Source organism: Lolium perenne, chromosome 4, assembly GCF_019359855.2.
Source record: "Lolium perenne isolate Kyuss_39 chromosome 4, Kyuss_2.0, whole genome shotgun sequence".
In the NCBI taxonomy this organism is placed as follows: domain Eukaryota; kingdom Viridiplantae; phylum Streptophyta; class Magnoliopsida; order Poales; family Poaceae; genus Lolium; species Lolium perenne.
Window position 1 is genome coordinate 402988087 of NC_067247.2, and position 26040 is coordinate 403014126.

Genomic DNA, 26040 nt, shown 5'->3' on the forward strand with positions numbered 1-26040 from the left:
AAAAAATAAAGGAGCGCAAAAGAAAAAAAAACTATGAAAACAGAAACCTATAAAAAGAAAAGAGAGAAAATAAATAAGACAATAAAAGGAATAACGTTTCGACCTTGGTGGGATGGGTCCACTGACTCATTAGGTTAATAAGCTCCCATATTGCCGCTGTGAGGGAGAAGAGAAATTTCCAGTGAAAAGTGTAAGCCTACGAGAGAGCAAGATATCCTTAGCCAAGCCGCCGCCTCTAGAGGAAACCCTAGCCTCCTCCATTGATTGGCTTCCTCTCCTCCGGCCGGCCTTGCCGCCCCCGAGAGGAGTGGGTAACCCGATCTATGCGTGGATTTTTGAATAAAAGTAGTCTTTTCAGTAGTCTATGTTAGATTCTTGGTAGCCTTTTTTTGTTGGTTTCCCCTCAATGGAGATGGCATCGTCTGCAATAAGTGATCTTCGGCCTTTCGTTCGACGACGAGATCTCCTTTCCGACGTCAATGGTGGTGTTGAAAGATTACAATTATCTAGGTATCGGTGTTCAGATCTTGCTTCGCCAGATCGATTTTGGATCTTTTCTCATGGTTGCCGCGAGGAGGATTATGCTCGCAGTTTTTGTCCCGGTTGCTACGTCCACGAAAATAGTGATTCGTACTCTCAGCTCTTCATCAACGTTGACAAAGCTGATCTGTTATTATTCCCTGACATACTGGTATTGGTACTCTTGCCGATATTGATTGACTACTTTAATGGTTGCGCGCGTGCACGCAGCCTTGGCATTGCGGCTCAAATTAAAATTATGGAAGAATTTTCGTTGGTATTTGCAGGCCTATGGTTTGTTATGTATCTTTGGATGCCTTCAGAAAAGTACAAGGTTGTGTCTTGGAAGAAGAAAGAGTTTAAAGACCTCGAAGATTTGCTAGTATCTTTTAGACTTTATTTTATAGTCGACGAAAACAGCTCGTGTATCTGTACCATGTACTATTTTTTATTATAAATATATGTGGTATTGATTGTCAAAAAAAGAATCCAGTGAAAGCTAACATTAGGAATCAATATCTATTGTGAGGAGGCATATTTTAGGAGTGGGATTTTTGTCTCCCGAGTTCCAGTGATCCATTTATGTGAATCTTTGAAGTCAGATGTGCAAGTTTAAAAACATCTAAAAATATATTTGGATGTAGTCAATAATGCTTTCCACGAACTTGCAAAATCTTAATTTCAAATACTTTGATTTGTGAGTTATATACATTTTGAGATCTCCAAAGTCTATCTAACTTTAACATTTTTGTGTAGCCCATAATACACAAAGTTTTGTATTGCGATTTTGCATGTTTTTAGAGCAGGTTGACGACACAAGAAGATAAAGGAACTGAAACAGAGATTTGAATGGATGCAAAATTATCTCGGGAACATAGTTTGATTCATACAATTTTAGGAGATTATAAATTTGTGGTTCATTATAGGATGCAAGGTTCCAACTTATTTTTCTTATCTATCGTTATATTCTTTGGAAAATTTCCATCAAATAGGTTAGACTTAACTTGTATATTTTACATGGATATAAATGTTCATAATCTTTCCATAATTCCAAGAATCTAGACACTTCTTAGTTACCCCCTTTATTCAAAATAAAATAAACTAGTACTCCTAAATCCCACCGAGTTCCAATAAGCAAAGCAAACTTCAACGCAGATTTAAAAACAGAAGAGAGGAGTCCTGGAGTCGTGTCAACCGGTAAGGACCGTAACTATGGCCTCCACCTCCTCCTCGTCGTCTCCTCTGCCGTCGCCCACAACCTATAGAGTTTCAGCCCCGCCTCTCTAGCCTAGGCAATGGAGGTGCCAACGAGCCTCCACTAGCTATGGTGGATCGTCACCCATTGTCTGGCAGGATGGTGATTGGTGTGCAAGTTTTTTTTTTGCGAATGGATTGGTGTGCAAGTTACGGAGTTAGGGAACCTAAGCGATGGCTTCCAGTCGTAGGCCTAGGGGAGAGAGATGGTGAGGGTGGTAGTCATGCATGCGCTAAAACCTGGCGTGGGGGTGGGGAGAAAAAATGAATCTGGAGTGTTAGATTAGCTAGATAGACTTCCGAGATCTTAATTTTCCACGTAAGTTTGTGCCTTTAGAAGTAGTGCGTAGATGATGCCAAGACTAAAGCAAAGACAACAATTATTACTTAGCTGGAGAGAAAGGAGAGGGAGTGACACTACAACGAAAAATAACCAGACATGACGTGCCGGTGACATCTGAAATAAACATAGAAGTAGAGAGCAGGCCAGTGGCAACACACAAGAAAAGGAAAGAAATTCCAAAACAAAATACTTGTTTGAATGGATGAAAATGTCTCAAAAATTTAGGAGATAATAAATTCGTGCGTCACTATAAGGTGCAAGGTTCCAACTCATTTTCTACATTTTACTATTTTTCTCGCAGAACAAAAGATTGTACTGCTACATCTGTTGCAGATTTAGTGAACCTAGACAAGTTTAGGCAACGTTTTACGTAAATTCCGAACACTTAATTTTGATGGGAGGAAGTGCTATTTTTGGACGGTTTTTATCTACTTGGTCAAACTTAATTGTGTAATTAACTCAGATTTATCTAGGTACGGATGCATCTAGACGAAGTTCAGTGCGTAGATACATATGCACGTATATAAAATTTGAGTCACTTATTTTCGAAAAAAGGTTATATTTTATACAAACATATGTATAAATGTTGATAATCTCTTGGAAATTCCAAGAATCTAGACACTTCTTGGTTACCACCATTTTCCTTAAAATAATGTAAAATCCTAACGAGTTCCAATAAGCAAAGCAAACTTCAACGCAGATTTAGAAACGGAAGGTGGCTTGTCAAACGGGGATCACTCGACCGTGGGTCCGTGGCCGCCACCTCCTTGCCGTCTCCTGTACAAATTGGCGTAGGAGGTAACTTGTTTATCAAAAGAAATATCCACTGTATTTGCTGAAATGAATTTGCCACTGCTATCATGCTTGGGCGAATCATTTCAAGTTGCAAACCAGATGAGTAGAAATAACAAAAAGTTTCAGTAATGCCGTGCCAAGATGAAACAAAACAAAACGCCACTGTTGGGTGCTCAAGCCGCCCGGTCATCTTCATCTTCTCCATCCTCATGGCCCATCGCTCGCCACCCGAAGTGCTCCGCCAGCGTCGTGACCAGCTCGGCGGAGACCGGCTCTACCCCAAACAGATCACGGCACCTTCGGAGCGTCTCTTCCGAGATGCTTCCGTTCTCCCAAAGCACCTCGAGCCTGCGCATGAGCTCCTCCGGATCGCGCTCCGGCCTACGCCGGCACCGCCGCGAGTCCGACTCCGAGAGCTTGGACAGAAAACAGCCGGAAATTGCGAACAAGAACGCGATAAAAACCATGGCGACGATTTCGCCGCCGAGGTTGTGGCTGACCTTACCGGCGACGACATCGACCACAAAATTGAAGCACACGGCGACGACAAACACGTTCCAGACCGGGCCACACATCCAGACGACTATGTTGTACATGGTGGCGTCGTTGAGCAGGACGGCCTGTTGGAGGTGGGTTTGGGCCCGGGTGGTGACGACGACGGCCTCGGCCTCGCCGTTGGCGCACGCGGAGCCGGCGTACACGTCGTCGCCGGGCAGCTTGGCGGCCGGGGCAGGGTCGCCGGTGAGTGCAGACTGGTCGATCCTGATCTGCTGCGGCGAGTAGCCATTGTCCACCACCAGCAATATTGCGTCAGCCGGGACGGCGTCGCGGGGCGCCATGCGGATGACGTCCCCCGGCACGAGCTCCGCCGCCTCCTGCTCCGACCACACGCCGTCCCTCCGCACCCAGGTCCGCCGGGAGGGCGGCGCTAGACGGGATAGAAGCGCTGGCGCGGCGGCACCCTCTGCGCTGCTCCTCTCGGCGAAGCCCGTGATGAAATCGGCGGCGACCAGAGCGGCGATGCTGGCGTCGGCGGCCTTGTACCCGCCTCCCCTGACGAGGCCGATGGCCATGGCCACGGCTGCGGCAGTCTCCACGGCCAAAGGCACCAGCTTCAGGAGCCTGCTCTGCTTCCACGTCCGGGTCTGGCCAGTGCCCGTGGCCGCAAGGCGGGAGGCGGCGGCGGCCGAGGACAAGCCCCGCGGCGACGACCCGAGCGCGAGAAAAACGTTCGCCATCGGCACTGCCCCGCACTCCAGGTCGTTGTTGCCGTCTTCTTCAGCTCTTCTCCATTGCTCGTAGCTCGAGGCAGCACCTGGGGCGGCGTTGCTCGGCGTGGCCATGGCGGCGGCGGGAGGCGATGGGGATGGATGCATGGAATGCGGCTTCGCCGTCTTGGGTGCGATCGTACATTTATGTAAAATAAAATTCCGAGATGATGGGAAGAAATACGAAGGAAAGTATAAATCCTAATAACGGTTCCCTAAAACCACGCATATTGAGGTAATTACGGTTTGCATGCACATTCATAGGAAAGAATCATGTTTATTTTCAACCAATTAATCTAGCAATTGACCGCCTGCTTCACAAAGGTTTGCTACTCCCTTAAGAAAAGGTAAACACTCCCTATCGTAGTCCGATGGAAACAAATAGCGGACCGATACAAAGCCGTCTATTTATCTTCCGTCGCACGGCCTGCATGAAGGTTTGCTTCTCAACCCCAGGCCCAGCCCCGGGGGGGGGGGGGGGGGAGGGGGGGTGTGTGTGTGTGTGTGGGAGGGGCGGCCGCCCTGGGCCCAAGAAAATCAGGGGCCCTCCAGATATAGGTTTATACTACTAGGTCCATATAGAATCTAAAGGTATAATTGCTGCACCCCCATGGGGCTCTCACAGCGCACCTAGCTTTTGGTCCGTCGGATCTTTCCATCAGGCACATCCCGTCCGTTCCTTAAGAGCTGAGAGCAAGGGTGCTGGCTGGTCCTCCTGCTAGATAAAGTCATGCAACAGCCGTGTGTTACCCGCCTGAGACTGCTCGTGGGTCCCACCTTCGGCCGGGTCCGCTCGTCGGTCGCTGTGGCTGGGAGTTGGTTTGGTCAGGTGCGTGGAAAAGATCTCCACCCGCAGGGGTAATTTCGGGTTTTCCTCCTCCTTGCCTGAGACAAAGACAAAACCAGAGAATCCCAGGCCAAACCCTACCCATTCGACCTCCTCTCCCCACGCGCACCCACCCCGCATCGAGCCGCCGCCCGTGCCCTGGCTCCTCCTCTGCGCCGCCGCCCCCACCTCCTCCTCTGCACCGGCGCCGCCGCCCCCACCTCCTCCTCCACGCCGGTGCCGCGGCTCTGCCCCTCCCGTGCTTATCTCCTCCTTGGGCGCGAGTGCTGCCTCCCCTCGTCGCCATGGTCGGCCGGTAGCAGCGTCGGCCTTGGGCATGACCACCGCCTCCCGTCGTCACCATGGCCGGCCGGGAATAGTGTTGGCCTTGGTGTGGGCGTCGCGTCGCTGGCCTTGGGCATGAGAGGGGATTTGTGAAGGCGGGCGCCGATCTTTCTGATGGTGAAGAAGAGAAAGGGGCGGGGTCGCTGCTGCAATGGAGACGAACGTGTAGAGGTCGATCTGTAGCCAGGCCACCTTGCCGGACCACAATCCTCACTAGCCCATGCCAAATAAGGTATATTTCTTCTCCATGAGTCAGATGCAAGATTTCCTTGTGTTTTGTCTGAGATTTGTTCATTCTTCTGTTCATAGATTTGTTCTACTTTTTCGTTTTTTGATTCTATCTCTGATTACTCATTAATTTTTTGCATCAGATTTCCGTTCATCTCAGTCCCCTTCCATGGATCCTCGTGTCCTTTTCCAGGTGCTCAACTTCGTGGTGCTCAATGGCCAGCTGATGGTGCTGTACTACCGCCGGTGAGAACTAGGAACAGGAAGAGGAAAGAAAGAGAGATGGAGTGGCAAGACTCCATGATCCCAGGTTTCTCCCTCCCCCTCTCTCAATCTCCCTGCCCCTGCCAGGGATTAGGTTCCCACTTGCATGTTTTCTCTTGTGAAAGATTGCTCTTGCAGATGCAAGTCAGGATAAGAGGGAAGGGGCAAGTTCAGGTACACATCTTTGCAGAGATCCCATCCAGAATCTACATTAGTCCAAAGCCTTCTAGGGTTTCAAACAATCTCCCTCTTTTGCGCTTGGTAATCAGACCCGCCTTCTGTGTTTTATTATTTTGTTCAAAAATAGTGAACTCTGTCATGTACTTGGTTTGGCCAGAATTGCGTGGTTCTATTTTACATTCCTTTTGTTCTACATGCTTGGTGTTATAGTACTAATATTATATAACTATTATGATTAATACACTTCATCAATTTTTTAAACAGCTATAATATGTGACTTTTTTTTGTTTTCATATTTTCCAGTCAGCTCAGCTCATTTATCCAGATTTAGGACCTACCCATTAGTCATGTATTACGTGTCTTTTCACACATGTTTTCCAGGTTGTTCAGGATGAAATAGTTTATTTGGAACTTCACTCCTTCTCGCCAAAATAGATAGCATGGACACTTGATCTCCACCGTGGAGCTTGGCGCAGCTCGAGCTCTTGCCGCCGGAGATGGAACTAAGACCTCTGTTGGGTATATTTCTTACCATTCCCATCTCTTTATTAAAAGCTGAGAAGGTTGTTTTGTCCCATTCTCTCAAGTTCAGGCCTATTGTTTTCACTGGTCTAAAATGTGTGCAATGCGACAGTTATAACAATGCAGAATGTTTGGTGAATATTGATTCGATTGTAACTTGTGAAAATTAGTAGCTATGTCAATACTTCTGAAAATTTGACAATAACTTCAGCCTCCACTAAATTTAGTAGCTATGTTAGTGCTACTGGATAATTGTATCAGCCAGTAGGTTACCGAGCCATTTCATTTGAGTTCAGTATGATAGACAAACTTCCATTTTAGATATGTGTAGTTATGTGTTGTTTTACACTAAAGATAAATAAGATATGAGATTATAAAGTTAATTAGTAAAATTTTGACCGTGTCTCGTGTATTGCAGCTTATTCAGATTGTAACTTTCGCCCAGTCCAGTTGCAGCCTTGGACCCTCTCACCGGTAACATCCACCTCTCTTTCTGTTTCCTTGAACGGTCTGCTGTTGTAGTTCACGCGGATATACTTCTCCAGGTGGTGTACACGGGCATAGAGTTACATACCTAGCGACTATGTCCCGATGATTGTTCCAGCTGCTACCTATTTTGTCAATAGGATCTGTGCGATTCTAACCACAGAACTTATGTTTCTACCAGGTCATATGATCAGATTTTTCTTATCAAATGCAGTATGGGTGAATGACTTGGAAAAAAACCAGTCTTACAAAAAGAAGAGTTTAGAGAAATTCTTGGATTAGTACCCTAAGATGGTGCATCTCATTTAGGCTTCGCTGCTCTAATGCATCTGCTGTAGTTTCTTCAAATATTTGATACCTCTATTTTTACTCTATTGGTTTCTGAAAAACTAAAATGTGAGATGTGAACTTTGTTACTTCTAATGCAGGTGTTTCTTTGCTGTTAGTAAACATGAGAGCTTGGTTAATTACAAATTAGAGCTTACCTGCTTGAAAATGCGAGTTTGTTTGATTAAGATGTCGTAAAGATGAGAGCTTGATTAATTAATGCCATGTTTTCTTGGCTTGATACAGACCTGTTCTATTAGCCTCTCGCATTCGTAGGTGCACACTTTGCTTCTTAACCATGTTTTCTTGATTGAATTGAATTGTTTCTAGCACATACACATGTATTAATTGTTGTAGGATGCTCCAAGGATAGGTTTTTTTTACCATAAAAGGATAGTCAGGTTCATGTTTGATATAATGCTACAAAGTTTTTGTTTTACTAAGGCCGAGTACCATCTTTAATTATGTGACATAACCAGGGTTCCTTGCAGTGATGTTCTCCTCTTAACTGGTGGTGCTGGTGCAATCATCAAGGATAGCACCGTGCCCTCTCTCTACTGCTTGGGATGGGAAAAGGTGGAGGTCGTCAGGAGATGCGTGGTCGTCGGGAGATGGCCTGGGTGGCCGCCGGGATACCTCTCCTCCATTGCATTAGTGACGAAATCCCCAAGGCCTAAGTAATTTCTTCATGTTCAGGTCAGGAACTCCTCCATGTGCAGCTCAATGACTTCATTTCTTCCTCTTGCATCTTCTATGAAAAGGAGTGAGGAATGTCCTGATGTTAAATCTGTAGGAGTGGTGGATGAGATGATGGGAGAAGCCTACTCCACCCCCTTCTCTCTATTTAATCCTCACAGATCTTATTTGTTTGCATGTTTCTCTCCCTCTCCAGTTCCCACACATTCTCAGATTTGTTTGTGCAAGTATTGGTTTATCTATGCCATAAGGTGTTTGACAAAAATCCTACACGGAAAGTCTGATATTGCTTTGTTGTTTATTTCCTGAAATTTCGCAGTGAACAATGGCTATACTTCCGTGTTTCGTTAATTTGCATGGAATTACTAAATTATTATTGTTGGCTTCTGCCTAATTTCATAAGCCCGAGTTTCCGGGGCTAGATCTCAACTACTCATCCCAAAGTTAAGTCAGACCTACATCATTTAGTTCTTGATATTTTTTCTGTAGGATTTTTTTATTAATAGCAATTTAGAGATAACTTCATAAATTTATAGCAGCATTGGTAGTTTCCTTTTAGGTAAAAATAAAATGTTGTTTATTTTGTGTAGAACTTTATTGCCAAAATATTACAGGGTCCTAATTCTTAGTTCTTTCAAAATATTAAATCATTATGTGTAGAGCTTTATCTTGATCCAAGATAGTATATACCTTCCACAGCCATTTTTGCCTGGGTGAATAGCGTGAGATTTAAAATGTGTGTTGCCTGATGTTTACAAATGAGAAGCGTAATTAGGTTTTTTTAGTTACACTACCAAGCTTTGTTGAAAGCTTGATGGTTTTTGCTTCATGTATGCTAGATCTCTTCCATGTGTGGATAGAGAAGTCATCAACTGTTGATGCCTGACTCGGCGGAGTCGTTCTTCTTGTCCTATTGATTAAGTCATGCTTATTACTACTTTGGTTTTTATTTTTCATCCCTGATGATCCCTGACAAGTCTTAAATATCACGTATGCTAGATCTCTTCCATGTTGTGTTTATTGCTCCAGATTGTTTCCAGATACATAGATAAGGATTTATTTGCACACAAACTTGGTAAGTTCAGTCTGGTTGATGATTGTGGCGCTTAGCATACAGAGCACGACCGGTGTTGTCATGGATATAGAATTAGTAAATCGATTAAATTGGGTGTTTACGTATCTAAACTAGCACAACCTGTTGATACGGTTTGCAATAGGTTTCTTCGCAAATTTTAAGATATGTGGTGTTTAGGCTTAAACATATAGACCCCTGCTTGGACAAGCATTACTTTGACAAGCAGATACTCTCGGCGCCTTCTTCAATTCTCTTCTTTGTGTGTGGTCAAAGCAAGGCTCCTAAATTTATTCTTTTTTAATTTGTTCTTATGGTTAATGTGTGGCAATTGTTTTGTTTATCTCTTCGATTTTCACTTCTTTGCCATTTTACTTCAGATGGTTTGTGTGTTAGTCACCTCTTTGTTGCAGGTCGTGGTCCTGTTGAAGGTTGGTGCCTAAAGGCTCAGTTGTTTCTCTGGTAGATTTGGGATTCGACTGTGTTGCAGGTAAGCTTTAGCATCTAAAAGGGATGTTTTGGAAATCATGTTCTGCTAAATGATTTCTGTTTGCGAGTGCTGCAACCGTTTGCAATCAATCTAGCTCATTTTGTATATTCTCTCCAAGCTATTATATGTTCATTAGATTGGCTATGCCCTAGATTATATAGTTTGGCAGCATGATCATGTATCATATACAATTTGATATGCTTGTTAAATATGGATGAAATTGGTGTCACTTTGTAACGGCTTTTCTCTAACGTCACAGTTTGATTTCTACAGTTATTAAGAGGCTACCAGTCTTCCTAATATTGCAGTGTTTGAATTCTCCACTCTACAAGTCATCTTTTTATTTTTATGTGCATGGATGCATCGTAATTAGTGTGCAGGAAGAGGTACTAAGGTAATGGGGAATTTGGGGCTAATAAACAAATTATCACCTTCCTAGAATATTGCATCTTTCAAGTTGCTTATGTATGATTTAATTTTGTCTCTCCAACGAAATCTATTACAGCAAATGATCCTCAAGGCTTTCTTAGTAATTCAGCTTAGGAACACTTGCATTTTCTGTTTCATGTATGTCTGTCAGCTGCATACAGATTGTAAGGACTTTTTTTGACACAGCTTAGGATTACTGGCAGGCACCGCGGGTTGATTCAAAGACAAGATTGCATCCTGATTTTGTTTTCCCTAGGCCCAACTTCTTTAGTAAAATTAAACAGGTCTTAGGTCCTAATTGCGTCAGGTTGATCTTGATGTTGTTATTTATTTTGTCATCCTATCGTCAAAATCATTGTATATATTTCGGTGAAAATCATTCTTGTGCGTCTAAATCCTATGTTGGCATTAAGTATATATAAGTTTAGTTAGCTTTCCAATTAGTGGGAGGGGAGATTCCGGCATTATAACTATATAAGTACATAAGTTTAGCTAGCCAAATTCCTGTTACGTGCTCTGGTCTATCATCCCATCAGGTCATGGTGTATGCATACCCATATGTGGTGGCGTGTAAACTGAGCGCTCTTAAGGACAAAGCCGGCGCTAAGAACACTTGGCCATCTACACCATGGCCGTGCCTTTTCCTATCTAATTCATCTTTATTTTACAAATTGTAACTCTGTGCAAATTTTACGGGATCGTGCGCCATGTCGCACCTCTACATCTAGATATTGCCCCTCTAAAAAATTAGATACAGTTTGTCTTGTTCAACAATGTTAAATGTGGTATTTCCTTCTGTTTTTGTTCCCTGCACCGACCGACGATTCGAGGTGAAGCCTAGCCCTGCTGTTGCTTTTTTCCTTCAACAGGAGGTGCCCCTGTCTCCATAGTCTTTGCATCGACAAGGCAGTATGAGGCTTCGATGGCATCTGTCCAGTGTGGAACCGGTTGAGGTGATTCCATTTTTTCCCTGCCTTGTATTTTTCATGCCCAGATTCCTTTCTAATGATTGTTTCTCTGATTTGATTTCAGGATTTTCCTGCCAACTAGTGCTCAGTTCAAGGATCTCATTCTTTCTTTTTTCTGGTTGGTGTCCATGGTATGTGCCTAGAAACAGGAAAAATGCCAATTTGTGGTGCATATCAGAGTCCAGGTGAACATTTAATTTCTTGTTGTTGCTACCTTTTTCCGTTTTGTTATTTAGGTTTTGGCTACCCTAGCAAATTATAAAATATTTTTATTCTTAACATGTGTTGCAGTCAATTTCGTACACATTCAGGCTTTGCCTTGGTAAGAAAGTCTTGCTATTTTTGGTTTTGGTAGTTAATATGACCGGGGTTGGACAAGGAAGTGTCCAGCTTTTTAACGGTGTATAAATACTGCATTTATTGTTTATTGGAGCCTTGTATGATTTAGTAAATGTTTCTAAGACCCAGTTTTTTTTACTTGTTTCATCGCCTATCCTTGCAGATGGAGAGCAGCCAAAATAGTTATTGACCGTTAGATACCCCTTTGCCCTTTTCACTACCGTTATGGGCAATATTGCCTACTTTTGCCAGTCAGCTATTCCCGCGATACATGAGAGATTAAGTTTACATTCTCGACCTTCTCAGGTTGGAAGTATAATAATTATTTATCTCTGTAATTTGTACATTGAATACGATTCCATTTGTTATCTCATCAGCTGCGTGTGACCATTATGTTTACAGCTACAATCGTCTACAAAACGTCATGTGTTAGAGGTTGGACTAGGCTACTATTTTTTCGTATCTTTGGTCTCATGGGAAAATTGATGTTTTTCTGATGGGATATGACATGCATATTTTAGTTGTTTGGTTTAGTGCTTCGATTGTGCATTCTTAAACCTGTTTGATTGACTAGGACTTCCAAACTGAGGAGAACCGTATTTACGACCATGGTTTATAGAAAATCAGTGCATACACAATTAGTTTTGTCTTCACAATTACTTTGCTGAAAGGTAGACCCTATTTCTGTACTTGCATAGCCCCTCTTCCATGTGAAAATTATTTATTCTCTCTATCACACACACAGTTATACACGATGAATGAATTAAGAAAGGTTAAGAGGATCCCCTGCTCGAGCCCTCTCGGCCGGCATATCCATGATAGTCAGGTGTCGCTCTTGCGCTGGCTGGCTTTTCCCACGATGGCTCGCTTCGGGCCCAATCCATTTGGTCGTTCACTGGCTGGTAGATAAATGTCTATTGGGCAGTCACCGTGTGTGTTCTGCCCCACCTGTATACTGCCCGTGGGCCTATCTAATGGTGCCCAAGGTTGTCATTCTCGGTCTTTGCCTAAGTGTTTGATTTTATGGGTGAGAGGCATTGATCCTATTGATCATGCTTTGGTAGTGATGTGTACTGGTTTGCTGCCTTGTGGAATGCACAGATTCGTTGATGCTGAATTTTAGTGGTCGCATCGCCGCCTGGACGTCTCGATCCCTAAGCATGGCGCGTGGGGAACTTGCAGATCAGATCACCACTTTGTGTCAAACAAGTTAAGAATAATTTTGATATTTCTTTTCTATGAAATTTCTATGACTTCTACCAGTGCTATGATTAATTGCTTCTCTTCTTCTTTACTAAGTAAATTCGGTCATGGGGAAAATACACTAGCTGATAACAACCTGTTTGTCAAACTGTGGCATTAGGCGTTTAGCTTTTCCTGTATTAATCACGAATGCCAGTATATTGAGGAGATGTGAAGTAAAGTCTAACCATCACTTGTCTTTTTTTTGTAAGGAACCGTTATATGGCAGCATGGCTATTGATTTCTGTTATATTCAGAAAATATTCATGTTTTAATAATGCAGTCTGAAGCGACAATCAGTGTTTGCTGAAATGGAGTTCCAATTCAACAAAATATGCCTTGAGGGAAAGTCCCGAGAGTATATCTTAGGAGCGACTAATCAAACATGGTATGTAATGCTGCAGTGTTTGGGAGCATATCACCAAAATCATGTTCTCCTTAAAGATTATGAATAGCATCGTTGCTATCATTTTTCTTCGTTTGCAATTTGAATTGGTCTATGCTAATGTAGACTTAAATGCTATCTCTGGGGTTCTATTGTAAAAAATATATACTATGTATACCTATGTTTGACTTGTGCAAAGAATGCCATGTTTTGGTCATGATGGCTAGAAAAAATATATTTCATGTTATGGTGTTGTACTGAGCTAGAAATGCCATATTTTGCTCCCTGTGTAGCGATGTTCTAAGGAACTAAAACGAGAACAAAATCAGCCTTCCAAGCAAAGCAAGAGTTTGATTGTGCATCTTGAACCACGGCGGCTTTTAAATAAAGGAGCTATATTGATTCCATGAGCTGAGAAGAAACCTCCATTATTTCTCTTGGCTTGTGTAATGTTGCATTAGAAAGCTGGTTTAAATGTTACTCAAATGATTAGGACTTCATTCGGTCACACCTGACTTCATTACTGCTGATCCAGTCCACAGATGTTTGTGTCATGTATCTGATAGTATGATCCTTTTATTTGGCAGCGTGGACTGATAATTCATCCATGTATCAAGTAAAATGAAACAAATAATTAATTACTCTTTGTTTAATGCTTGCTTATCGTTGATATTTATAAGTGATGAAATGAACATTCGAACAAGCCTTACGGGATCGTGCGCCAAGGCGCACGCTCACAGTGATATGAGTTTCTCAGCCACGACCGTGTATGTGTGTGTCGTGTGTGTTTCTCCTTCTGGAGGTTGTACTCCTGATGTCTTCTTCCTGTTCAATGAAATAGAACGCAAAATTTCTTGCGTTTTCTTGAAAGAAAAACTAAAAATCATATTAGCATTTTATCACTTAATTTTTTATTATCGTTATATAAAATGTAGACCAATACGAATTCTACGAGTCGTGCGCCAAGGCGCACATCTAAATCTAGTTGGTTCTTAGGCTCCCAGGCTGGAGAAGAAACCTCAGCTGGGACTTTTCTGGTCACGAACGGAAAGGAATTCAATCGAGCGAGGCGTCGAGTCCGGCCCTCGCATGTATACGTATAAGATTCGGTCTGATCCGATACTATTTTACCGATGCCCCGGTTGAGGCTGTTCGTGAACTCGTTCGATTCGATCGCTCCCAATTCTTCAAGCTCCAACTCGCTTGGCCGGCCGGCCGCTCGCTGATTCCTTCAGACTTGCTCGCTGAACGTAATCAGCCCAGGCAGGACTGCAGGAGACAACAAACCTGATTACAACCGGTATAGTCATCTAATATCTGAAATTCTGATTCTTGATGCTCTGGCTATACGTAGTCTATATAGCCCTATGCCCTAATTTCTGTTACAATTTGTCTTTTCTATTTTCAGCAGCGTTATGTCTTCTAAAAAGCCTTTGTCCCAGTAAAGCGTCGTGTTTCTAGGACAAAGCAATTTGATGAAGCAGACTGTGAGGAAGCAATCTTTCAAGCCGAGGAGGATTTTAAAGTTAACTACTTCCTGGTCATGGTTGATATGGCAATCATATCTTTGAAGAATAGATTCGAAGAACTGAAATCATTCAAAAGTATATTTGGGTTTCTATTGAGTTCAACGGATTTGAAGGCATTGGATGATTCTCAGCTAAAAGATCGATGCAATACATTTGCAGAAACTTTCACTCGACATCGTTCAGGTGATCAGGCCCCTACATGCGATATTGAGTTAAATGATCTAATTTCTGAGTTAAGTGTTATACAATTGACGTTGCCAAATAGAAGAATGTCTGCTATGGAGATTTTTGAGTTTGTTACAGAAGCGGATTGTTATCCTAATACTTCCATTGCTTATCGGATATTATTTACTATGCCCGTGACCGTTGCGTCGGCTGAGAGAAGCTTTTTAAAGTTGAAACTATTGAAGAATTATTTGAGATCTACAATGTCCCAGGAGAGGTTAAATGGTTTGGCGACTCTATGCATCGAGAAGAGATTATTGGACGGGATTGATATTGATTCCATCGTCACTGATTTCGCGTCCAGGAATGTAACGAGAAAGTTTTAGGGTAAGATGTATACAATATTATTGTTATATAAATAACATTGTAATCAGTACATTTTAAGTCTTTCTTCGTATTTTTTTATACATACATTTTTCGAGAAAAAAAATATTAGGGGCCCTAAAATCTAGTCTCGCCCAAGGCCCTCGAAAGTTCAGGACCGGGCCTGCTCAACCCCCAAAGAAAATAAAGCAATTCTGCATGTTGATCCCGCATGTTGCCCATATATGTCCCTAACATTCGGCTGGTCAGTTACGCATCGTGCTTCCCCAAACAATCTGCTGCTCGCCGCCGGGCTCTCTCCGCCACGACGCATCGCACCGCCACTCCTCTCCCCACCAAGAAGAAATCATCTCATATCCAAGTTAACTAGATAAACTCAAGACCTTGACAGCCCCAACTGCATCACCTAGCACCACCTAGCTATTAAACCATGAGAGATTTCCACTTTTCTATAAAACACTCACAATGGCATTCATGTACATGGTACCCTACTGTGAAGATCTCTATTTTATCAAAACTCACAAGTTATACATTAAGGTGAGCAAACAGTGACAGGAGCAATAGCTACTGAGGTCACATCAAACATATTAAGCCAAAACAGTAACATCAATCATCATTATCTGGAAAGATTCAGATTGTGATGAAAAATTATCCAACAATAGTTAGTATTCATTTAAATTGAATCATAACCAAAATACAGTTCATCAATGAATATCGCTACACAGCAAGCAACCATAGCTCAATTAGTAACAATGAAAGCACCCAATAATCAAGTTACAGCAGGATGGCTTGCACATATCACTTAGCTTCAGTACAGCAACCAAGGCTTCCATGCAGTGCATGACAAGCACCATCTGCAAGCAATTAAGCTATAATTCAACCTCTTTGCCCATAAAATGTAGTGGCAGACAATTAAAAACATGTCCAGACATCAAATGTAACCAGGCACAGGTGATAAGTGAATCACCAAGTGCCCAGAACCAAGTATTTGCAAGGAATCAGTAGCCACAGCAAGACAAGCACAAGCAAAATAGATAGCTTTACTAAGCTGCAGAGAGGAGATATAGGGCAACCAAGCAAGCAAGTAAAGGAGAAAACATTTGAGCAAGCTCAAATTCATCTCTGGAATCACTAGAATTACCAAAAGGGATGGTTCATAGCAGCTAGGCTAGCCAGAGAAGGAATTTCGCATCAGCATTGCAAGGAGAGCATTCCTGCATGATCTCTTGATCATCATGAAGCAGGAGAAGCAAGAGGGGCAAGGTAAACAAGTAGAAGAAGCAGAGAGGTGATACGAAGGGGAAGTGGAGAGCTTACCGTACGCCTGGGAGCAGAAGCTATGGCATGGTGAGGCAGTGCTCACGCGGCCGCAGCAGCTGCAAGCCCAGGGAAGACACCGGTATTACACCGGCGTACCCCAACACCACCACAGGCACCAGCATGCCTGGAGATGATGGCACAAGTGGCGCCACATCACCACCTGCACCGAGCCACGCTCTAGGTAGCCAGCTCGTCGATAGCGACCACACTACCTCGCCTGGAACCGCGGATCGACGGAGATCATCTCCAGGGCGATGGAATCCTAGATGCACAGGGGTGTCGATCTAGAGGAGGAGGCGTCGCGCATCAGAACGACGCGGACAAAAGGGTGGATCGTCACGAGAGGAGTCGTTTGCGACCAACAGCGCGGCCAGGGGCGGCCGGAGTTGGCTGGAGCGAGGTGGTGAATCGCCAGTCGCGTCGCAAGAGCTAGGGTTAGGAGATAATAAATTCGTGCCTCACTATAAGGTGCAAGGTTCCAACTCATTATCTACATTTTACTATTTTTCTCCAAAAAATTGTACTACTACATCTGATGTAAATCATTGTTGCAGATTTAGTGAACCTAGATAAATTTAGGCAACGTTTTACGTAAATTCCCCGCATTTAACTGTGATGGGACCAGGTGCGATTTTTGGACGGTTTTTTTTACGTGGTCAAACTTAATTGTGTAATAACTCATTTTCATCTAGGCACGGATGCATCTAGACGAAGTTCTACATATGCATTTTTATATACATGCATATGTATATAAAACTAGATGATACCCCGCGCGTTGCGGCGGGATTTGCATAAAGAAAAATTGAATATATTAGACAAATGAATAAGAACAAATTTGATTTTCTTCTGTAATTTACCACAACCTCTGCTGGGAAATTTGAAATAATGACATGAGATTGATCAATGCATGACCAGAAAGAAATATAAGACGTGTGCTCTGAAGTAGGAGTTAGAATGGTTCAACAGTTGTCACGATTGTACAAATTAGAGCACCGCAGATGCAAGTTTTTTTTAGAAGAAAGAAAGTACCACATTCCACGTTGAAGTGTTTCTAGTACAATGTAAATGGCATGCCGTACATAAATGGTTTACACATTCTTCTCGAATTACAAAAAACCCGGGATATTTGTAGACTAACCCAACCAATCTTCGCGAAAGACTGTAAATATATAGTCCATTAACACATAAAGAGTTGAAAGATTGGCGACTCCTGCACGTATCTTTCCGTATTGGTATTGCCATCCAGAATTTTAGAGTTGAAGATGATTCATTGCCTCCAATAGAAGTCAAAACATCTAGCAAACCCTGCACCATGGAGTTGATGCCCTGATATTAGTTCATCAAGTGTATATTTTTCTTCACCCAATATGTATATACACATATCAGCTCAACTTGCACGCACAACCTTTTGTTGGAAAAATAATGCAAGTCTATATTGACAAATATTATAGAAAAGGCACATGCATATTGAAGTTAAACAGTCAAACCTTGAACCATGCCAAACTGACAAAAAGGTTAGACATTTCGTCCATGCCATATTTTCATCACCACTACCAAATTCCACTACATTCTAGTTGAGCCTGGTATGTTTTCGCCACCACTGGTAAAAAAGATAGCAGTATTTTAGTTCATGACTCCTCCTTACCTACATAATCTTATAAAAGAAAAAATACATGCCAGCATGAGAATGCTATACAATATCTGAAAATACAAACCTTGGGTCGTGCTGATTTCATAACATGAATATACCAACAAATGAACTACATCCGCGGCACACACAAAAAAAATCTAGCAATACCATTTTCTTGACTATCCTTCATGTGAAATTCGTCTTGATCCACACCTGAACCAAACAGAAAGGGAAAGCTTGAAGTTCAATCGTTGTGAAACAAAATTAATGTTGTAATATTATGCTACAATTGAAGGGCGGAAACTAAAATAAAAGGTAAATTAGAGGCATCTGCTCATCCAATCCAATGTAAATTAAAATTTAAGAGCAGGAGATGAAAACTTGCATACGCACGGAAGCAGGAGAATTAAAATATACGCGGTACATGCGATGATTGCTTGAATCCAATAAAAATAAATCGAGGGATTCGAGGTAGCAGCAGGCAGGATCAAACCAAATCGGGTGCAGGGAAGAAAGGCTAGCGGATCTCAAGCCAGAAATCCTGGGATTTGAGATAGCGGCTGGCAGAATCATATCAAATCAGGTCCAGGGGAAAAATGTCGAGCGGGTTTCAATCCGGACCTCAGCCATGCAGATTGGGATTATATGTTGAGGGATTGGAGAAAACAATGGGGGAATTAAAACGGGGAGCAGCCATGTACCAGAGTGGAGGTGGGGGCGCAAGCAAGCGCGCGTTTGATGCGGACGGTAGCACGGCATGGTTTTAACCTGGAGGCTGCTCAGGATGATTTGAATCGAGCAGTTTCCAGTCATGAATGTTGTGATTTATGGGCCAGTTTGATGAGCATTTGCGAGGGGAGGCCTTGGGTCGCGGCGGCAACATTTGTGGCGAGGAGTCCGGACTGTTAATGTGGCGAACGATGGAAGAAGACGAACCGAGGCGGAGCGGTGGTGGGGGAGAGATCGATGGGGAGAGACGGAGAGTACGCGGGGAAGAGGAAGAGAGTCGGCCGGTTCATGGACCGGTGTCGGCCCATCTGGTCCAAGCGCGTTGTTCTGCCGAGCAAGGGCCATCGGGCGAGCACGACTGTGTCGTTTGCCGCCATCGGGCGTGTGGGTCTCGCAAGCACGTGCATGTCGTCTGCCGAGCAAGGCTCATCGGGCGTGTGGGTCTGACGAGTAGAAATTTTATTCTGGTGACGTGGATCGCTGTGGGATTAGTAAAATGGGACCATTTATTAAGAAAGAGAAGATTTGAGCCACGTATTTTCAAAAAAAGGTTATATTTTATACGAAATATAAATGTTGATAATCTTTTGGTACTAATTCCAAGAATCTAGACACTTCTTGGTTACCACCATTCTTTAAAATAATGTAAAATTCGAACGAGTTCCAATAAGCAAAGCAAACTTCAACGCAGATTTTAAAACAGAAAGAAACGGAAGGTGGCTTGTCAAACGGGGAGGACTCGACCGTGGGTCCGTTCCGTGGCCGCCACCTCCTCGATCGCCGCCGCCGCCGCCTCCGCCGCCGCCCGAGCCCAGGCAATGGAGGCGCCAACCGGCCTCCACAAGCTGCGGGGCCCGTCGCCCATCGTGTGGGCCATGCGCACCCGCGTCGCCCCGCCGCCGCGGCTCGCCGAGCCGATCCCCCGCCCCGTCTACCCACCTCCTCCCCCGCCGCAGGCGCCCCTCCCTCCGCCGACGGAGAAGCGGCGCCGCGGACGCCCGCGGAAGTGCGAAAGCCTCCCTCCGCCGCCGGGGTTCGCGCCCTTGCCGGCCGCGCGTCCGGCTCCGGCCGCCCCCATCCCCGCCCAAGGTAAGAGCCTTCTGGCGCCGGTACCCGTTCATGGATTAGCGCCCGCTGAAATCCTCGTGCTTGTGGACAGGGAAAGGGAAGCTGGATGGGCTACAGCCGCACGTGCTCACCATTTCTTCCGGAGAGGTATGCTCTGCTGTGAGTCTGATGATCCTAGTATCAGGAATCGTGGAGAGTAAGGGTTGATTCAATCAGATAGAGCCAATTCCATTACAACCCCTGAAACAAGCAGCCTGTGCCAATTTGATGATGCAAATGCTTTCGTGTAGCTGCCCCAAAAATTATGTGTGGCGGGCTTTATCGATACACTATCTGGATTCTCTATATGCCCCTCAGTGGGGAAGAAATTCTTGCTTTAAGCCTTGAATGTGCAACTTCTTATGATAACGCCAAGTGTTTTTTGTCGTTGTCTATGGCATTACCGACAGTTGATTGCTCTAGTGGTAGGTTATTTTGTCTTGCATTGCCAATAACCATGCCATGGTTGTCGGGGAACTCATAATTTTCTTGCAAATTCAAAACTACCTTCTTGCGGTGTAGGGCTCAGTTGCAATCCGCGATTTTCTAAAAGGGCTAACCATTACTGTTGCCTCTGCGTAATGTTGTAAACATGGCAATTGCTTACTTTTTAACATACCGATGCAAAACACTGATGGCAAGAGAGGTGAATGTGTAGTATGCTACATCTGGTACCCAATTGCAGGGGAACATAATTTTCATTTTATTGGAGTGAACTATGTAGTATTACGTCATATCTCTAGAACAAAAGAAGAGCTTAACTTTCAAAATTAGTCAAGAGCAAAAGCAGGCACGTGGCTTATTTGAAGATATCATTGTTGACAGAACATTAGTACCATGTGTTGGCCTTCGTCCATGGGTTTCCTTGTGATGTGGTTTCTAGCCCCCCTAATCAACCTGTTAACATGGGACTGATGACCCCTGCAAAAAAAGTGACCGATGATTGTTTACCTCATATTTTCCCTCCTCTGAAATGTGACAAGAAATTTGATTATCAGAAAATGAATGTGCAGGATATCATAGCAAAAGTCGTGGCGGTCTCACAGTTGACTTCGAAGGCAATCTGTATTCTTTCAGCTCTTGGGGCTGTTAAGGAAGCTTTTCTACTTCAGCCATCCGGTGTCGTTTTAAATCACAAGGTTTGACCTTAGTTCCTCTCAAGATTTAATAATTTTGAGTTACGGTTATTCAACATCACAAATAGCATAGCTAGCATGAAATCCTAAAGATACAAATGTGGGTGTAAGTTTGTTTTTGAACAAATGGGCATTAAGCTGTTGAATTACTCGAAGTAGCCGTGTGGTGCATGTTTTAGTTGTTGTCTTACTTATGTGATTGCAGTGGTTCATGTTTCTGAGTAATCGCAGTTTTGTTTTTCGAACGAAAATTGGTGCCAAATAACTCTTAATTCCCTTTCTGCAGGGTCCTTTAGAAATCATCCGGTTGTCTGGATCCATTTTGACACCTAATGACCAGCGTTGTCTACGTGTGACCCTTGCTTCTGTCAATAGTTTTGTGATCAGTGGCATCATAGCTGGACCTCTCGTAGCCGCAACACCTGTTCAGGTACCTAAGGCTGGAAACAACTATTTTAGTGTTGAAACTTACTCCATATTTGTCACAAGGGAAACATGTTAATGAGCAATTGTCATTTCTGAATATAATAAATTGCATACTTCTATTTCAGTCATTTGTTGTATACGCATGCATGGAATATACAAGTGATAACAAAAGAGCAAACTGGAAAATTCATGAACTTAATTTACTTCTTTCAGGCAATTCTTGGAAGCTTTCACAATGTTGCGTTCTGGCCAAACAATGCACCTAGTGCTGCTGTCGCAAGTGTTCCTAACACCCAAGGTAGGGTTGGGAATGGCAGCAGCAGCACTGTACCCAGCAAGCGTTCCAACCCAGAATCTGCACCTTGCACTCCAGTTAAACAGAACGGATCAAGTGAGATTGATGTGAAGCCCTCTCTTGAAATGCTTATCCCAGGATATGCAGCTTGTACTTCGGCGCAACCGAATATTTCAAGTGAGATTGATATCAAACCCTCTGTTGTAGTGGATAACTCAACCAGCGGCACGTTTGCCTCTCAAGGCGATACAGAAGTGCACGCGTTAGATAGTTGAGCTTTTGCAAGGATTGATCACCATGTAATTCCGAGCACTTTAGTTCTGTAGGGATGAACAATGTACTCTTGGTTTTTTTAGTCGTTAGTTATGCTTGCAGTGGCTTATGGCTTGAGAGCTAATATGCTTCCAATCCACCCAATTTGTTGGTATGTATATCCAAGTTATGATGGAAAAAAACGTGTACTCTTGAGATGAATCATGCCCTTACATGATGTTGGAATGCAGTGGGTGGAAACTTGGAAGTATTTCCACTGGGAAGAACAATATAAGATTTTGGAGTGGAAGGCAATTGGTGGAAACTTGAAGGTATTTCCATGGGAAGGACCATATGAGATTTTGGAAGGCAATTGGTGGAAACTTGAAGGTATTTCCACTTGAACATGTACCAAAAACTGTATTTGAATCGCTTGTGTTATGCCAGATACTGGGGACGTGTGCGGGCGGTTTTTTGTCTGTTAGTCACAGCAAGTGAATGATCCCTCATTCCTGTCATCCCTCTGCCGACAGAATCTGATCTGGTGTGTGGCAGTGGCTGGAGCCTGAAGTGTTTGCCAATTACAGCAGTAGCAGGCTATGTAGACCTGAGCTCGTTTCAACCAATATGTTCAGATCGGGCAAATGTAAAGACAGCCAGCCAGTTGTGGCCCACACCAACAGCAGCAGACAAGATCCATGCACAACCAAAGCCTCTGAGCAAACACTGAAACAACCATGTGTCGGGTCAGCTCAGGATACCTTGGTGTCTGTCGCGCCAAATCTGCATCTAGTGCACCGATTGACCGTGCGTGCAATTCCTCTGCCCTGATACTTGTGCCCATGTTCATGTGGCTTTCCTTCGAAATCAGACCGGGCACATGGAATCATATGCTACCTCTATTTTGAAATTTATGTAACACATATTTTATAATTTTAAAAAATTGATACGAAAAATTCGCACATACATTTTCACGTAATACACGCCCACAAAGTGGTTTCATGCAAAATTGACTTATCGTGTGGCGTGTGTAAAAAAGACAAAATTCGATGCCAAAAATAAGGCTTTTACCAAGATGAATTTTCTATTTTTTACATAGACCACACAAAATATTGGTTCATCGCGAAACTTGACGGACTCAGATATATTGTGAAGATGTACATGTAGATTTTTTTGTCAACATTTTTCGACATTTTTGAAATAAAATGTTTTGATAGAGGGAGCATAAAGCACCTGTGAGCCGAATTGAATTTCGATACCATCATACCATATCAAACCAATTATGTCATTGTTAATTTGTGTGAATAGAAAGAGTTTGAAGATCTCAATGATTTGCTCTTTTCTTTTAAACATTTGTTTGTAATCGCCGGAGATAGCTCGTCTCTTTACCATGTACTGTTTGCTTCTATAAATATATATGATATTGATTATAAATTTTTTTCGATCTTGCTTCTCACACAATTTTTGGCACCAGTCCGATTCACACTCATGTCAAAATGAAGAAAAAAGAACATTAAAATCCATGTAATCATGCTAATCCTATTTGATGAAGTCAGATCAAATCAGTACTGGCATTGGAAGATCAACAAATAGTATTTCTTCTTTCCTCCGAATCTTCCTTAACTCTTTTTTGAGATAGTATCTTACTATACAAAGCACGGTGAAGTAAACTATATGTTTTTCAAGAGAGGTTGTTAGTCAATTGGGTGGGTGAGCCGACTGTCATGGCTAAACTTGAATCCGATGAACAATACGATAGCTATTTTTCCTGTCAGGAAGAAAGTATCTTAATCTGAGTATACATTGTCTATTACAACTGGGAATTGTTTCAGCTGGGAACAAATGCTCTAGCTTATCTAGTTTTCATGTCAACTGGTACCAAGAAATGGCAGGCTAGGGAGCTTATCAGCAGCCTGGACGCCTACACTGTAGCACACAACCTTCCCTTTTCCTCTTGTATCTCTTGTTTGTTCAGAATTCTCTGCTGGCAAACAAGATGACAGCTTTGGAGAAAAATCACCGAGCCACCAATTGTGCTTTCACCTTTATACCATGTTTCATATCACATCTCACGTGCCAAGCTCTCCAAAGGGAAAGGAGAATCATACTCCTAGTTTCCAGAAACTAAATCCTTGATCTTATACGCATAACCAGTTAGCCTCCACCATTTCAATACATGCAAAGAGGAACAAGGAAGTAAAACCACAAGAACGGGAACGGGTGGGGGGGTGGGGGGGATACTTTTTCCTTCAGTGATTTCACTTGTACATAGCTACACCACTGAAAACAAGGCGCGGTGATGGTCAGCACCACGGCAGGGACACACTTAGTGAAGCCATGGGATCAAATGCACAAGGATCCAAAGGGTTTTCATGATAAGAAAAATCATATAAATTAGAGTCTACGGACGCCGTTTTTGGGAAAAATAAGAGAAGATTGCATGTACTTGTAAATCCCCATCATCACAAGGATCTTGATCCTTTGCATGTTGTTCGCAGGCGCAAGATCAAAGGCTCCCTGGACTGTCTTGCCATTCCCCGAGACGTCCTTCGCGGCAAGCGTTGATGGTGTCGATCTGTCTTTGATGATAAAATCATCTCAGGTTCTAGCTAGCCTCATCCCCAGCAGTCGTGAATGGCTAGCCGCAAATGGGCCAAATCCGTACAGAGAATCTTGGTAGGCTGGGGGCACCCCCCCCCCCCCCCACCCCACCACCACCTGTAGCTCCGCCAATGAAGCTATGTAAGTGATATCAAGCCGTCGATGTTATGCCAACTGAAGCATGCCACGATCAGTACCTCTCAGGCTCAAAGCATAGAAAAATTTGACCGGCCGTAGGTTGATGAGGTTGTTCACGTTAATATTAACTGAAAAACGTGATCCAACAAATATGGTTTGGAATCACACGTACTTTTTCTCACACAAAGAATCTGACGTACGTTCTCACAACAGGATTTTTGAAAGTGCAACTCAAATATTGCTACATCTTTTTACAAGCAACCACGCTAATCTTCAACACCACAAATGCATCCTCTATCCTGCTCGCTAGGCGACATGTGGACTTTGGACCTTCCCCACTCCTCCTTTGTAATGAAACATTGTACTTCACATTGACTTCAGTGTGGTCATTCTTTACCATGCTCTTAGAGTTGTCACGTAGAATTTTTGCTTAGTTGAAAAATGAAATTAAAAAAAGAATAGTTTTTCCTTAGCCCAGAGATGATCTGGTAGAAAATAAGAAAAAAAACTAGCTACTGCATCTGTTTACCATTGTTTTTCCTTAGCCAAGAAATGATCTTTCTCCGTTATGCGTACCATTTCTTCTCTTAGCAAATCATTTTCTTACTAAAAGTTCAATAATTATATTAATTTTTAGGGATGATAACAAGAGGCAAGGCATTGTATAATTTTTATCTATTGCTTTCTCTAAATGATGTGCAAGGTTAAGGAAAGGCAGGGCCGGCTCTGGCCCTAGGCGACCATGGGCAACGCCCAGGGGCCCATCACCTCATCATTTCTATACCTTTTCCGTTGGAAAAAAATCTGAAAAAGGGCAAATAGCCCAACGGAGTGGAAAGAAGGGCAACCTGGCCGAGCGAAATGGAGGCATTCACCCACGCATGCAACGACCAGCGATCGACTAGACTCTGTCTCCCACCCTTCTATCCCGAATCGATCTACTTTGCCACCCCAACCAGTATTGGAATTTGGTTCTATCTGAGGTAATAAATTTAGTAGGAAAATACCACTTGGATAATATGTGTGCTTAGCGGGGGGAAAGTACTCAAAAAATCCATCTAAGTTCCTAAAATACTTTTTCCTTCCGTGATTTCACTTGTACATACCTACACCACTGAAAACAAGGCGCGGTGAGCTCCACGGCAGGGACACACTTAGTGAAGCCATGGGCTCAAATGCAAAAGGATCCAAAGGGTTTTCATGATAAGAAAAAACCCTATAAACTAGAGTCTACCGACGCCGTATGTCGGAAAAATAAGAGAAGATTGCATGTACTTGTAAATCCCCATCATCACAAGGATGCATGTTGTTCGCAGGCACAAGGTCAATGGCTCCTTGGACTGTCTTGGC

At 43.3% G+C, this 26040-nt stretch overlaps 1 protein-coding gene and 2 long non-coding RNA genes across 5 annotated transcripts; 2 read left to right on the forward strand and 1 right to left on the reverse strand.

Moving 5' to 3' along the window:
• The first annotated feature begins 9067 nt into the window (after positions 1-9067).
• LOC127297411 (uncharacterized) lies at positions 9068-13520 on the forward strand. 2 transcript variants are annotated; one of them, XR_007849146.1, is made up of 3 exons: positions 9068-9615; positions 12453-12981; positions 13272-13520. It is a non-coding gene; the product is annotated as an uncharacterized lncRNA (long non-coding RNA). The 2 variants fall into 2 exon arrangements; XR_007849147.2 differs by lacking the exon at positions 13272-13520 and having other exon boundaries at positions 12453-13225.
• A 3822-nt stretch (positions 13521-17342) lies between these two features.
• Positions 17343-19034, reverse strand: LOC127297413 (uncharacterized). 2 transcript variants are annotated; one of them, XR_011744253.1, is made up of 3 exons: positions 18708-19034; positions 17864-18219; positions 17343-17681 (listed from the first exon to the last, which is right to left on the reverse strand). It is a non-coding gene; the product is annotated as an uncharacterized lncRNA (long non-coding RNA). The 2 variants fall into 2 exon arrangements; XR_007849148.2 differs by having other exon boundaries at positions 17864-18030; positions 18175-19029.
• A 410-nt stretch (positions 19035-19444) lies between these two features.
• Positions 19445-22173, forward strand: LOC127297414 (uncharacterized). Its single transcript, XM_051327719.2, has 5 exons — positions 19445-19824; positions 19895-19950; positions 20856-20981; positions 21265-21408; positions 21618-22173. Exons 1-5 carry the CDS (start codon positions 19554-19556, stop codon positions 21972-21974), a joined length of 954 nt encoding a protein of 317 aa, XP_051183679.1. The 5' UTR covers positions 19445-19553; the 3' UTR covers positions 21975-22173.
• The last annotated feature ends 3867 nt before the right edge of the window (positions 22174-26040 follow it).